At 38.8% G+C, this 16,091-nt stretch overlaps 1 protein-coding gene across 7 annotated transcripts in view; it reads left to right on the top strand.

Moving 5' to 3' along the window:
• Positions 1-16,091, top strand: part of hhat (hedgehog acyltransferase) — a 42,815-nt gene that overhangs the window by 1,802 nt on the left and 24,922 nt on the right. For 2 of the 7 annotated variants that reach the window (XM_034184256.1, XM_034184258.1), the window contains exons 2-9: positions 4,478-4,623; positions 4,725-4,789; positions 5,254-5,367; positions 5,445-5,639; positions 8,203-8,415; positions 10,382-10,559; positions 11,552-11,702; positions 15,343-15,378. In XM_034184256.1, coding sequence (XP_034040147.1) covers positions 4,503-4,623; positions 4,725-4,789; positions 5,254-5,367; positions 5,445-5,639; positions 8,203-8,415; positions 10,382-10,559; positions 11,552-11,702; positions 15,343-15,378 — 1,073 coding nt within the window. In that variant the 5' untranslated portion in view covers positions 4,478-4,502. The remainder of the gene's footprint in view (positions 1-4,477; positions 4,624-4,724; positions 4,790-5,253; positions 5,368-5,444; positions 5,640-8,202; positions 8,416-10,381; positions 10,560-11,551; positions 11,703-15,342; positions 15,379-16,091) is intronic. The other 5 variants (XM_034184260.1, XM_034184261.1, XM_034184257.1 and 2 more) reach the window with 4 other exon arrangements.

Genomic DNA, 16,091 nt, shown 5'->3' with positions numbered 1-16,091 from the left:
GGTGTATTTTATCATAATTTAATGAGCAAAACAAGCATAGGCATTATGTGTCAGTCAATGAGGGAGTGGATCCACAACATTTCCAATAGTATCCCCTTAAAAATCACAAGGTGTATTTGAAGATTATCAACTTTGAAATTTTGGATTATGATAGGTATCAGTGGGAACCAGTGAGCCTCCTATAATTATTATATTTTTATTATATTATTATATAAGTAATAATTTCCTGGTATAGTTTTAGCTATTATTTTAAATGTTGGCACAGTGGGACATGTCTGGGTTTGTTCAGACATACACATGATGTTATGTGGGCCGCTGAAGAGGAGGTACTGCTGGCCCACCACCACCAGTCGGCGCCCTGCTTGGAGTGCGGGCTTCAAGCATGAGAGGGCGCCAGAGCTATTGGAAGTGACAGCTGTCACCTGTCAACCTCACCAGCTGTCTCTCATTAACCTCCTTACAAGAAGCGGATCACAACTCCACCTCCTCGCCGAGAAATCATCTACCACAAAGGTAATTTCTCTGCTGACTTATCGATTGTCTAAACTTTGTTCTGTGTGCAGCCGCATTCCTGTGGTGATCCAGAAGAGGGACCAACAGGAGCTGCACGAGAGAAACGTATCTGGAGGTGGAGGTTTTCCCTCCCAGAGACTTTGAGTGTAAAGGTTGCTGGGTGTGAGGACTCACACTCACCTCCTTCTGTTTCTTCTTTGCCAGCAGTACCAGGGCCGACAACGGAGGACAGAGACCACCTGGGGATTCAGGACTTGGCGGCTCCGGTGTTCTTCAGGCCGTTGGTGGTGGAAGCGGTGTGGGCCCCGGCTCCTCGTTCATCAGAGGTCTCCTATCTTCGAGCCTGCCCACCGTCCTCTTGTATACAATTGGCACCTGTTATTTCTGTTTGTATTCCGTTGTGTACTTTCGCAACATTAAATTGTTACTCCTTTTCTTATCCATTGTCCGTTCACTTGCGCCCCCTGTTGTGGGTCCGTGTTACGACACCTTCCCAACACATGAAGTACTCTTTTTGTTTGCATGCACATTATGAAGACTTGTTGCTAATCACAGGGTCCTAATGGTCACAAGGCATTACTGCTAAAAAAAAAAACCTCACCTGGACTCATCAGTTTTATCCAATTTTAGACCTGTGTCTAAAATCTGCCATTTCTGTCTAAGGTTTTAGAAAAGGTTGTCTTTTTACAGTTACAATCATTTTTAGAAGACAATCTCATCCTTGAAAAATTCCAATCTGGGTTTAGATCGCGACACAGCACTGAGTCAGCACTTTTAAGAGTTCATAATGACATTACTTTGTCGGTGGATGCAGGGAATCCTGCTGTGCTGGTTCTGTTGGACCTCACAGCAGCCTTTGATACTGTGGATCACACAGTACTTGTTTCCCGGTTAGAACATTTTATTGGCATTCATGGTACTGCACTTCAATGGTTTAGATCATATTTGGCTGAAAGGAGCTTTTCTGTCATGATTGGGGACCTCTCCTCATCAACTGCTCATCTGTCCGCAGGGTTCTGTCCTTGGGCCGATTCTATTTTCTTTGTACATTCTGCCATCGGGGTCAGTTATAACCCAGCACAATCTGTCCTTTCATTGTTATGCAGATGATCTGCAAATCTATTTGCCTGTGAGGACTAATGGGAGTGATGCTTTGTCATCATTATTTAATTGTATTCACGATGTAAAGCAGTGGCTGTCCCAAAACCTCCGTTACCTGAATGATGGTAAAACGGAGATCATGGTGTTTCAGCGCTCTGGCATACCAAATGTGGTAACACCAAATTGGCTATGTAAAACCAGCTGTCAAGATTTTGGGAGTGATATTTGACAGCTGTTTGAGGGTGATCAACAGATAAACTCTGTTGTCAAAGCTAGTTTTTTCCAACTTTGCCTTTTGGCTAAAATAAAGCACTTTCTCAGTAGACGTGATTTTGAGACAGCCATTCATGCTTTCATCAGCTCCAGACTTGATTATTGTAATGCACTTTATTCGGGCATTAATCAGTCATCTCTTGCACGTCTCCAGTTGGTGCAGAATGGTGCTGCTCGTCTTTTAACAAACACTTTTAGACGTGAGCATATTACGCCCATCCTGTACTCACTCCACTGGCTTCCAGTTCATTTTAGAATTGATTTTAAAATTTAATGTTCGTTTTAAAGCTATTTATGGCCTTGCACCTCCCTGCTTGTCTGAAATTTTAACTTTGCGCACCTACAGTAGGACATTACGGGCGTCTGGCCAGCTTTACTTAGATGTTCCAAGGTCAAGATATAAACACTGGGGTAATCATGCTTATGCGGTAGCTGGCCCCAGACTGTGGAACAAGCTACCTCTTGAGTTACGTACTAGTCCTGACCTAGCACTTTTTAAATCTAAGTTAAAGACTTATTTACACTCAACAAAAATATAAACGCAACACTTTTGGTTTTGCTACCATTTTGTATGAGATGAACTCAAAGATCTAAAACTTTTTCCACATACACAATATCACCATTTCCCTTAAATATTGTTCACAAACCAGTCTAAATCTGTGATAGTGAGCACTTCTCCTTTGCTGAGATAATCCATCCCATCTCACAGGTGTGCCATACCAAGATGCTGATTAGACACCATGATTAGTGCACAGGTGTGCCTTAGACTGCCCACAATAAAAGGCCACTCTGAAAGGTGCAGTTTTATCACACAGCACAATGCCACAGATGTCGCAAGATTTGAGGGAGCGTGCAATTGGCATGCTAACAGCAGGAATGTCAACCGGAGCTGTTGCTCGTGTATTGAATGTTCATTTCTCTACCATAAGCCGTCTCCAAAGGCGTTTCAGAGAATTTGGCAGTACATCCAACCAGCCTCACAACCGCAGACCACGTGTAACCACACCAGCCCAGGACCTCCACATCCAGCATGTTCACCTCCAAGATCGTCTGAGACCAGCCACTCGGACAGCTGCTGAAACAATCGGTTTGCATAACCAAAGAATTTCTGCACAAACTGTCAGAAACCGTCTCAGGGAAGCTCATCTGCATGCTCGTCGTCCTCATCGGGGTCTCGACCTGACTCCAGTTCGTCGTCGTAACCGACTTGAGTGGGAAAATGCTCACATTCGCTGGCATTTGGCACGTTGGAGAGGTGTTCTCTTCACGGATGAATCCCGGTTCACACTGTTCAGGGCAGATGGCAGACAGCATGTGTGGCATTGTGTGGGTGAGCGGTTTTCTGATGTCAATGTTGTGGATCGAGTGGCCCATGGTGGCGGTGGGGTTATGGTATGGGCAGGCGTCTGTTATGGACGAAGAACACAGGTGCATTTTATTGATGGCATTTTGAATGCACAGAGATACCGTGATGAGATCCTGAGGCCCATTGTTGTGCCATACATCCAAGAACATCACCTCATGTTGCAGCAGGATAATGCACGACTCCATGTTGCAAGGATCTATACACAATTCTTGGAAGCTGAAAATGTCCCAGTTCTTGCATGGCCGGCATACTCACCGGACATGTCACCCATTGAGCATGTTTGGGATGCTCTGGACTGGCGTATACGACAGCGTGTACCAGTTCCTGCTAATATCCAGCAACTTGGCACAGCCATTGAAGAGGAGTGGACCAACATTCCACAGGCCACAATTGACAGCCTGATCAACTCTATGCGAAGGAGATGTGTTGCACTGCATGAGGCAAATGGTGGTCACACCAGATACTGACTGGTATCCCCCCCAATAAAACAAAACTTCACCTTTCAGAGTGGCCTTTTATTGTGGACAGTCTAAGGCACACCTGTGCACTAATCATGGTGTCTAATCAGCATCTTGATATGGCACACCTGTGAGGTGGGATGGATTATCTCAGCAAAGGAGAAGTGCTCACTATCACAGATTTAGACTGGTTAGACTGGTTGATCTTTGATCTTTGAATCTTTGAACAATATTTGAGGGAAATGGTGATATTGTGTATGTGGAAAAAGTTTTAGATCTTTGAGTTCATCTCATACAAAATGGGAGCAAAACCAAAAGTGTTGCGTTTATATTTTTGTTGAGTGTACATATATATATATATATATATATATATATATATATATATATATATATATATATATATATATATATATATATATATATATGTATATGTTTTTCATCTTCAAGAGGAATTTTTCTTAATAGGTACAACTTATACTCTGGAAAATATGGGAGGTTTTTAGCTATTAAGTCTGTAAAATTAACTGCTGTTTTTTGCTGTACTGTTCCTGCTGAAGAATGAAACATTTTTACTTTGAAGCACCTTCCTCTGATTAATACATACATTCTTAGATTCTGGTCAGCTTGCACCCTGTGTTTATACATTTTGATGATGTATTATTGTGAGTTGTCATCATACAGTTGAGGTGTTGGTAAATGCTGGACTCTAGGCCATAATAATTGTGGTTGTGTGTGTGTGTGTGTGTGTGTGTGTGTGTGTTGGGAGAAGTATAGCACAATGATTTCGCCAGATGTCATCTAAACTAAGAGCTCAGTTGGCACCCCTGTCACAAACAGAGATTCTAACCTACTGGCTGCTATCATTTGGCTCTCACCTGTACTCTTTCTATCAACTGTACAAATTCTCCAAAGGTAAGGATGGTACTTTTTTTGACGTAGCACAAATGTGTCAAGAAGTCCCATCAATTAATTAAACATAATCTGACATTGACACTACTTCTGTTTTACTTCAGAGTATGAAGGGAGATTAGAGAGAGAATTTCAGCTGGAGGAAGGCCTAATTAGTAATTTAAAAAGGGTAAGATCAGTTTTCAGACTGATGACAAACATGGTACACTTTACTGAAAGACACATCTGGATGTTTGCAGTAAATATTCATTTTCTTTCTTCGGGTTTTCTGCAAAGTTGTCTAATGTCATTGAAATAAGTGAAACAACATTGATAATTTGCAACATTATTGCAATTGGTCACCATTCGGCCTCATTCGGCCTTCAGTGTGACAAGGTATAAACAAACATTGCAGCCTGAATATTAATGTTTTAAGAAATTATTCTCATTTTACATAATTTCACATATTGTTATATATGCTCATGGTTTACACTATTTTGTGTGAATATAAAATATCTCCAATTTCTTTGACGTTCTGAAAGACCTGTTGATTTTCTACACTTAGACTAAGTTAGAAGTCTAACCAGTTAGAGTTGATCTGTATTCATCAGATCCTTGCTGAAGAGCAGTATTAAATGTATTCATTTCTATCAGGACCCCTCAGACTTTGAATGGGCTTTCTGGATGGAATGGGGTAAGAAATCTTTACTGTGGACACTGATTGGACATGGGGTGATATCGAAGTTGACCAGCATCTTTTACCCCAAGGTAAAACCTGTTGTTTAAAGTCCTATTACGTCCTATACTGCATGTCATAATCCAGAATGTTGCCATTACTCCCACAGTTTAGGGTACCAGTCCTCACAGTATATGGCCTTGTATCAGCCGGCAGCGTTTTAGGAGTAAAAGGCATGACTGTGCTGCTGGTACATCTCGGCTTGTCGTTCTCCGTGGCCCAGGTGAGGACCCCTGTCCTGTCATGGGCCTGCAGCCTGCTGCTGCTCTGTACTCTTCACATTCAGCCCTTACAAGAGATCCAGGTGGGTTGTACCAAATGCATTCAATTTATTCATGATTTTTGGAGGCATGTCTTTGTATCATGAGGAAAATAAATCAGATGACTTATAATACATATTTGAAAGTTAAGAAGAAGATGCATTTTAAGTAGGGTGTTTTTTTGTGTTTGTTTGTTTTTTTTGTTTTTTTGTTTTTTGCATTGTTAGCAATTGTAAAAGAAAAAATTTTGCAGTTGCAAGAACTGTCAAACCAGTCTGAGTGGTGGGCATAATTGACAACTGTTTTATTTTACTCTTGCATTACACTTCATAAACTGAATAAGCAAATGTCAACAAGTCTTGAAATGTGTGCACACCCCACACGCAAATCATTGTTGTCAGAACTGTTCTGATATTAGCTGCATGTACAGCAACAGGCAACCTGTTAATTAAAGATAAACATCAACTTTATTTATCCCAAAGGGAATTCTTCATCTTTTCCAATTTCTGTACGGAGCCACAATGACAGACAGCGTGTGAAGAGTATAAAAATATAAAGCAATGCTAAAATACCCTCAGCCGTATGAGCCTTGTGTTCTTTATAAATGCAGTTTTTCATTAATTATTAAGATCCTATTCTCTTACATACAAATTGTACATGTTCAATAAAGCCCCTCTATCAATCAATCAAAAACAATATTTATGTTTTAAGAGCGGAAGTTGTGCAAATTAAGGAATATCTGTAGATCACCCTCTGTGCATTTGCAGGTATTAATTAGACAAATTTAACTCCATTGGAAGTTAGCTTTGAGTTAGCAGGAGTTATCATGCATGCTGATTTCTGCAAAATGTCTTGTAAATGACTCCAGAGGTGTTATCAGGATACAAAAACAGCATTTTCAGTTTTAGAAGTGTTTATTTCTCACTAGCTCTTACATAATATATGACAAAGAGGATAGATTTACACACAAACAAAACAGTTTTACAGTTAGCTACCAGCCTGTGATAGCACCATGCTAACATCAGCGAAATGTCTTGTAAATAAGTTCAGAGGTGTTATTAGGTTCCAAAAACAGCGTTTTCAGTTTTAGAAATGTTTACTTCTCGCTAGCTCTTAATATAACATATTACAAAGAGGATACATTTACACACAAACGAAACAGAGTTTTGCAGCTAGCTCCCAGCCTGTGGCGTGACCATGCTAACGACAGCGAAATGTCTTGTAAATAAGTTCAGAGGTGTTATTAGGTTCCAAAAATAGCGTTTTCAGTTTTAGAAGTGTTTATTTCTCGCTAGGTTTTACATAATATACTGTATGAGAAACATGTATGTATATAAACATACAAAATGAAGCGATTTTGGAGAGACCAGCCAATGACCTCACGTACAGCTCTACTCTGATTGGCTGTCACACCCGCCACTCAAAAACAAACTGAACAGATTGAAACAGAATGTGCCTTTTTAACTTCTAAAAATAGGTCAAGGTTAGCCATCTTTGAACTTGTCCAAGGTCTGTGTGCCAAAAATGGCCCCTGTAAATTTGAAGCCTCTGGCAGACGGATGGACACAAAGCCTTCGCACTACCCGATGGCCATATTTGATGGCCTTGGGTAAAAATTCCAAAATCATCCTTGTATCATAAAGTTTGTTTATAATGGCAAACTCTTTTTTTTTTTTTGGTGTAAGAATAAAATGAAGGATTCCCATAAAAACGGTGTTGTTATATGCACCATTTGAGATGAAATGTGTGCATCTAAATAGTTAATAATAACTGAGCCCATATTTGTCTAAAGGTGAGCAGCATTTCCACTTAGCGTGTCTGTATGTGTACAATATTCCTTTTCCTTAATGTGTTCACCAATCACACCCTGGACATATTCATATTAAAAAGTAATACTAAACATTTTAATGTTATTTTTCTTTTTTGAGTTTTTGTTTTCACTTGCCGCAATCCCTGAAAAGTACACAAGATGGCAGAACATACTAAGAAGCTCTGTTACCAACTGAAGTTTGATTTTTATTTATTTATTTATTTATTTATTTTTACGCTTTATTGTAGTACACACAGCAGCTTATTTCCCACCCTAGATGACTAACAGACAATGTCAACCCTCAGAACGTCATTCTGTTAATTTAAGCAGTTTGTTGTGTTTGCTGGCACTATGTCCGGAATAGAATGCAGTCATCCTCTACTTGTGTTCTACACAGTACATGAGCTGCAAGGTTAAATGCACTGCATTTATATAGTGCTTTTCCATCTGCATCAGATGCTCAAAGCGCTTTACAGTTATGACTTACATTCACCCCAATATCAGGGTGCTGCCATACAAGGCGCTCACTACACACTGGGAGCAATAGGGGATTAAAGACCTAAGGTTACTTATACTGTCATAGAATTTTTGCTAGTATTTACAGTATTGATACATTTTCCAATCCAGGTGTGTCAGTTTGCTTTTGTCTTTTTATGTCCTCATTTTCATCTGTGGATGAAAAAAGTATGTAGAAAAAAAAGGAACGCACTTTTAAAATTTATATTGACATTAAATATTTAAAAACTGCTTTTCCAGGGAAATGATCCAGTAATTAGTATTTGCCTTTCCCTCAACAGAAGAAGTGGTATGAGAGTGAGGAGGAGTACTATCTGCTGCTGTTCAGCATCGCTGTCTGTGGTCTACGCTTCATCAGCTTCAGTCTGGAACATTGCTCGTGTCCCCAGGAACCAGGTGGAGTTTTGCAGCTCTGCTGGTTGCTTTCATACACTTTCTACCATCCCTTTTTCTACAATGGACCCATTATCACTTACAAAAACTACATTCAGCAGGTAACAGCTGGTAATGGCTACTCCTGAAATAAGATGTGATTGTGAGATCATGCTTTTATTTTCTCTGTGCTGCGAGGTGGCAAATGAGCAATGCTTTTAAGTGCATCTGTCCCTGCTAGCTGTTTCTTTACTGTGTTATTATGTACTTTATTCTTGATACACTGGAAATCTTCTAATTCTGCATGCAGCAGTGATCATCAGTCAGCCTTGTTTATGATCATCATACCTTTATCATATCTTTGGTCAGCGGCTCAACTGGGGTTGCAACCCCCTGAGCACCCCCTATGTGCTGCTGAGAATTAGTCTCTCACACACACACACACACACACACACACACACACACACACACACACACACACACACACACACACACACACACACACACACACACACACACACACACACACACACACACACACTTCCAAGATGGGTTTTGTTGGACTAGTACGGTCACTCTTTTCACCAACTTTCATGTCAGTACCTTCAGTGTTGTAGCACCACCAAAGGATCAAATTTGGAGTTGCAGTTAAGCATGAAAATTTTGAACCATTATGCTTAATTTTGAAAGCTCAGGTACTGTTCCTTGGATCAAGTACAGTTCATTCCTTCCTATGTCATTTTCTGACATGACAGATTTTCCACCATTTTGGATGTATTTATTAATTTTTATTTTTTGTCTAACAATTTTTCATGTGCCACTTTTTTTAAAATCAACACATAAATTGGCACAGTTGATCTTCAGAGCAAGGATTGCAATTCTATCTGTGGGGTACAGTAGTGTTCAGAATAATAGTAGTGCTATGTGACTTAAAAGATTCATCCAGGTTTTGAGTATATTTCTTATTGTTACATGGGAAACAAGGTACCAGTAGATTCAGTAGATTCTCACAAATCCAACAAGACCAAGCATTCATGATAGGCACACTCTTAAGGCTATGAAATTGGGCTATTAGTAAAAAAAAAAAGTAGAAAAGGGGGTGTTCACAATAATAGTAGCATCTGCTGTTGATGCTACAGACTCAAAACTATTATGTTCAAACTGCTTTTTTAGCAATCCTGTGAATCACTAAACTAGTATTTAGTTGTATAACCACAGTTTTTCATGATTTCTTCACATCTGCGAGGCATGGAGTCAACCAGCTTGTGGCACCTTTCAGCTGTTATTCCACTCCAAGATTCTTTAACAACCATTTCTTGGTTTTGCTTCAGAAACAGAGCTTTTTGTATCCTTCCCGTAAACCATGATGTTGAACAATCTTTGTTTTCAGGTAATTTGAGAGTTGTTTAGATGCTCCCATGTTGCCATGTTGTTCCAATAATTAGTGCTAAATGTATTCAAATCAATAAAATGAGAAGGGTGCCCAGATTTATGCACCTGCCTGATTTTGTTTAAATAATGATTGCATACTTTCTGTAAATACTAAAACCTTTCACTTCTCAAATATCAGTGTGTTCGTCTGGTATGATACATTTAGCTGAAATTTCTGTTCCAGACAACCAATGATTTATAAAGAAAAATCATGAAAATTATCAGGGGTGCCCAAACTTTGGCATACAATTGTGTGTGTGTGTGTGTGTATATATATATATATATATATATATATATATATATATATTTGGTGCAGTACATATTTCTTTGAAGATGTCTTTGTAAAAGTCAATGTAAAGACATACCTTCCAAAGTGGTGTTCCTTGCTCATTACACAACAAGGTTCATACATGTGTCACAAACAGATTTTATAATAACAGATGTGTTTCTTATAGAGAAGGTTAACAAAATTTTGGTGTTATGTAAAATTGTATGACGTCTGTGGAATGTTGCTATGAAGATGATTTGAAGAAAGCCGGTGGAGGATGCTCGGCCATGATTTTTTTCTTTTTCATAAATACTGGCTACTGTTCATTTATTGTTAATTTTAACTTCAATCACTTATCTCTTAATTAATAGGCTCTTCCACATTTGCAGATGCAGAGATCAGCTGAAAATAATGCCAGGAACAAAGCTTCTCTCATTTACTTGGTACTCAGAGCTGGGAGAATCTTTCTTTGGTGGCTCACTGCAGAATACATGATCCATGTAATGTACATGCATTCCATCCAGACTAATGAAACCTACTTGGAAATTCTTCCTCCATGGGCTTTGGGTAAGTCTTCACATTTGCATTTTAGGGTATTTTTTTTTTTAAGTATAGAAACACTGCAGTTATAACATTGGAATTTTTTGTTATAGTATTTCCTGCCTCTCATATGCAATCAGCTGATGCGCACACACATGATTTTATTGCAAAATTTCATTGCCGGTATATTATTTCTGTTTTACACATTGCCAGAATGCCCAAAGTTTACAAATGGACTGTGTAATCAGGCAGGATATCTCCTCTGTCATGCTGCTATTTGTAATGAGACATTTACAGTTCAAATAGTTGAGTATGAACTAAACTTTTAGTTCCAGTATATAATTTTCATATTATTTTGTATTTTCCGGATTTTAATTAGCACTTTTTTCTGTATTATCAGATCCTTAATTTGGGATTTTTGTGCATTGTTGTAGAGTACTTTTATTATTGACATTTATTCTTTTACTATTGGAGTTTATTTTTTCAGTATTTTTATTCCTGGGAAAGATTTACATTATTATATTGTTATTATAATTATTATTAGTTGTTGTTGTTGTTATGGAATTTTTTTTTTTTTTTTTTTTGGAATATACCTTGCATTGCAGTATAAGTTGCAGGACCTCCCAGACTAGTAAAAACCGTGACTTATATGGTTAAAATGCCGTATGTATTATGTTAAACTTGCCCAGATAATGCATCATTTAAATCCCATGGCTTTCCTTTATTACTTCTAATTTTATTTTTTAAATAATTCTAAATATTTGGGTAATTTTAAACTTTATTACAAAATTGAAAATTAAGGACCGGCAGTGCCTTCATGGCCCATTAGGGGGCTGCAACCACACATTATTTGCCCTGCAGTTGTCATGAAAAGATTTGAAATCTCCAGTTATATGAGAAGGAAGAACGTAAATTCTTTCCTGCAGAATATTAAATTTAGGTTTCTTGTGTTAATGTCATCAGTTATTTCAGTAATGCATGTATTGAGAATTATTTTATTTTTTTATTATTTTTTACAGGGGGTCTGGCCCTGGCACTGGTGCAGTTCTTCTATGTGAAGTATCTGGTACTGTTTGGATTTCCTTCTTTGTTGGCTACACTGGACAACCTCATTCCCCCGAAACTTCCCCGGTGTGTGAGCATCATGTATAGTTTCACCGAGATGTGGAGGTGAGAATATTACTGACATCAGGGTTATAAATGCATTGAAAATCTTACAGTGCTGGTTTGCTTCAAGAAAATGCATATTTGTTGTTTAGTAATTCAAGTGATCAGTCTGTTGTAACAATCAGATTGTGCAACCACAACAAATAGGCTCATTACCGGTGTCGCCAACCGAACGGTTCCCCCCCCCTAAAAACTTCACTGCACATGCAGCATTTCAGAGTCAGCAGAGTAATTTCTAACCCTCACCGATGATTCACCGATTATGTCCTGTTTCTGCTTCAAACTGCACTCCAGTCATCATCTAGCTCAGTGACAGATATCTGAAGCTTTTGTACAACAATCATTTCCACAGAAATTCAGCAGTATTTCATATTAAAAGACGGGGGAAGCGATCAGAGCGCCACAGCAGCACATCAGACTATGACGTATTGCTGCACCTCTGTCATTTCAGAGCGGCAGTAGCAACTCAACGATTTTCGCCTCATTTTCTGTTTAAAACAGCCTTGCTTCTGCTTAAAACTGACTTTAGAATGATTTAAGAGGTTTTACCTTGTTATCTGATGGTTAATACAACCCCTGGCAATAATTATGGAATCACCGGCCTCGGAGGATGTTCATTCAGTTGTTTAATTTTGTAGAAAAAAAGCAGATCATAGACATGACACAAAACTAAAGTCATATCAAATGGCAACTTTCTGGCTTTAAGAAACACTATAAGAAATCAGGAAAAAAAATAATGGCATTCAGTAACGGTTACTTTTTTAGACCAAGCAGAAGAAAAAAATATGGAATCACTCAATTCTGAGGAAAAAATTATGGAATCACCCTGTAAATTTTCATCCCCAAAACTAACACCTGCATCAAATCAGATCTGCTTGTTAGTCTGCATCTAAAAAGGAGTGATCACACCTTGGAGAGCTGTTGCACCAAGTGGACTGACATGAATCATGGCTCCAACACGAGAGATGTCAATTGAAACAAGGGAGAGGATTATCAAACTCTTAAAAGAGGGTAAATCATCATGCAATGTTGCAAAAGATGTTGGTTGTTCACAGTCAGCTGTGTCTAAACTCTGAACCAAATACAAACAACATGGGAAGGTTGTTAAAGGCAAACATACTGGTAGACCAAGGAAGACATCAAAGCATCAAGAAGAAAACTTAAAGCAATATGTCTCAAAAATCGAAAATGCACAACAAAACAAATGAGGAACGAATGGGAGGAAACTGGAGTCAACGTCTGTGACCGAACTGTAAGAAACCGCCTAAAGGAAATGGGATTTACATACAGAAAAGCTAAACAAAAGCCATCATTAACACCTAAACAGAAAAAAAACAAGGTTAGAATGGGCTAAGGAAAAGCAATTGTGGACTGTGGATGACTGGATGAAAGTCATATTCAGTGATGAATCTCGAATCTGCATTGGGCAAGGTGATGATGCTAGAACTTTTGTTTGGTGCTGTTCCAATGAGATTTATAAAGATGACTGCCTGAAGAGAACATGTAAATTTCCACAGTCATTGATGATATGGGGCTGCATGTCAGGTAAAGGCACTGGGGAGATGGCTGTCATTACATCATCAATAAATGCACAAGTTTACGTTGATATTTTGGACACTTTTCTTATCCCATCAACTGAAAGGATGTTTGGGGATGATGAAATCATTTTTCAAGATGATAATGCATCTTGCCATAGAGCAAAACTGTGAAAACATTCCTTGCAAAAAGACACATAGGGTCAAAAAATAGTCCGGATCTTAATCCAATTGAAAATCTTTGGTGGAAGTTGAAGAAAATGGTCCATGACAAGGCTCCAACCTGCAAAGCTGATCTGGCAACAGCAATCAAGAAAGTCGGAGCCAGATTGATGAAGAGTACTGTTTGTCACTCATTAAGTCCATGCCTCAGAGACTGCAAGCTGTTATAAAAGCCAGAGGTGGTGCAACAAAATACTAGTTATGTGTTGGAGCGTTCTTTTGTTTTTCATGATTCCATAATTTTTTCCTCAGAATTGAGTGATTCCATATTTTTTCCCTCTGCTTGGTCTAAAAAAGTAACCGTTACTGACTGCCACAATTTTTTTTCCTGATTTCTGATAGTGTTTCTTAAAGCCAGAAAGTTGCCATTTGAAATGACTTTAGTTTTGTGTCATGTCTGTGATCTGCTTTTTTTCTACAAAATTAAATAACTGAATGAACATCCTCCGAGGCCGGTGATTCCATAATTTTTTGCCAGGGGTTGTAATCACATTACTCCCTTTGATCACTTTGGGTGTAGAGAGTCCATCTCAGATGTGCTGATGTGGTCCAAAATGACGCAAGCGCAGTGAAGGCAGGGTGGACCCATTTTTAGGGGGGACCGTTCTATCGGTGACAGGATCAGAACAACAGCCAATTTTCAGTAGGTTAGTCAGAGCATTGCCAAAACAACATAGAATGTTGTGTTCAGTAAACATCTGCATGGGTTAAAGTCTCCAAATTGATCGATGGTAATAAGAAATTTATGTAGAGCCTTTTAAGATACCCAAGGATACTTTATGTAGTCAAGAGTTGACATTAAGACTGGCCTATGGTCCTACAAATAATTTTCATCTTTGGATCAGCATAATATGTTCGACTTCTTAATTTAATGGACTAATGGTTCAGTGCAGAAAATCCTTGTTTAAATAGGTTTTATGCTGTAGCCACAGCGCGCAATGGTCTAAAATGTTTATGTGTACAGTGCAATATTACCACTGGCCCACAGATTGATAACGAGCTAAGACAGGAGTCTCCATGTACTCTAATGTTTGCAGATGATATTGTCATCTGTAATGAGAGTAGAGAGCAGGTTGAGATGAGCCTGGAGAGGTGGAGGTTTGCTTTGGAGAGACAGGGAATAAAAATCAGTAGGAGCAAGGCAGAGTGCACGTCTGTGAATGAGAAGAAGCACAGTGAATAGTGAGGTTACAAGGAGTAGAGGCGGTAAAGGAAAATGTATTTAAATATTTGAGGTTAACTATACAAGGTTTGTTTGGTTTAGCAGCCTAGAATTTTAGGGTTTTTCTGTCCTCTACCCACAGACACTCCCCCCTCAAATAAATAAATTCAGGCAAATCTTAGACAGTCGTATATCACCCTCCGCCTCTTTCTGAATGTGCAGACTACCTGTACCTTCATGTGGTTCTTGGGGTACATCTGATTCTCTGGGGTTGGAGGAAACTAAACCCACACTAGGTTGCCAGTCTGCTTGTTATGGCTGAGATGGAGCAGTGTTTTTTTCAGCTGTTTTGCTTTTTATTGCTACTACTCTCAGCCTGCCAGTTGTAATCAAAGAACTGTGGATTTGTGTCCTTGTCCAAGAATGGTAAATATCAACACTGTGTTACTTTGGTATCCTGACTCATTAATATCACCCAAGGGCTGAATCTTGAACATTTTATCACACACTCAGCCTAAGATTATCACTACTCTTTGACCTCCATCTGCATAAAGAACATCAGCGGTGTTAAGAGTCTGAAACCAAGGGACATTATACACGTACATGCATGATATTTGCATATGAAAAATACGCCTCTAAATCTATGCTCAGATGTTTCTTACACTGCTATATTCTTATGTAAATTTCTGACTCAAACATTTGTATTCTATTTTTTCCCTCTCAGACATTTTGATGAAGGGTTGTATCGATGGCTCATCAGGTAAGAGGCCTAATTCAGATGTTAATGCTTATTTAAAATGTGTCATATTCTTAAATTAATACAAATAACAAATGTTATATTACAGCACAGTTTATTGTGCAGTTGTGTTTGTTACCCTCATTTTCACCACCTGGGTGGTAAAAGGACAGTAAGACTGATCTGCACATTCAACTCAAACTGTTGTTTTGTTTGATCATTTTCCACAACGTTCTGTATGGTGTCAGTGCAGCAGGTCCTCCAAGCTGTTTTTACCCCATAATTCCATAACATTCATAGACGGTCTAAAGTGTACCTTTTTGGAATATTTATGATTATTAGACAAATAATGTGGTGTAGTTTTCAATATGATTGGAGCATCTTTTAATTTTGACCCCTGTGTAATTCTTCAATTGACCCCTACCTTGCCGCCTGTTGAAAATTCAAGGGGCCATTCGGTTTTTTCAAAAGAGTAATGTCTAAGGAGTATTTGTGCCGAATTTGGTGCTTGTTTCACCATTTCAAAGATTCCTCTGTAAATATTCTTTTATCTGCTGCTGTGCTACAAACAGAAAGTACTGTAGTTGTTGAATTAAGGTGCCCTGACATGAGCATGTTTTTGATTCATGCAACAGCACGAACTGTGTCGTGACAATCCCACCCGCTGTGTTCACAGCTGGACGCTGTTCTTTGTTCTACCAGCTGCCACGCGGTCTGCGCTGGACGCCGTGTATATA

This window comes from Thalassophryne amazonica, chromosome 13, assembly GCF_902500255.1.
Source record: "Thalassophryne amazonica chromosome 13, fThaAma1.1, whole genome shotgun sequence".
Lineage (NCBI taxonomy): Eukaryota > Metazoa > Chordata > Actinopteri > Batrachoidiformes > Batrachoididae > Thalassophryne > Thalassophryne amazonica.
Note: the sequence above shows the minus strand (reverse complement) of the source record. Positions and strands in the feature narration are given on the sequence as shown.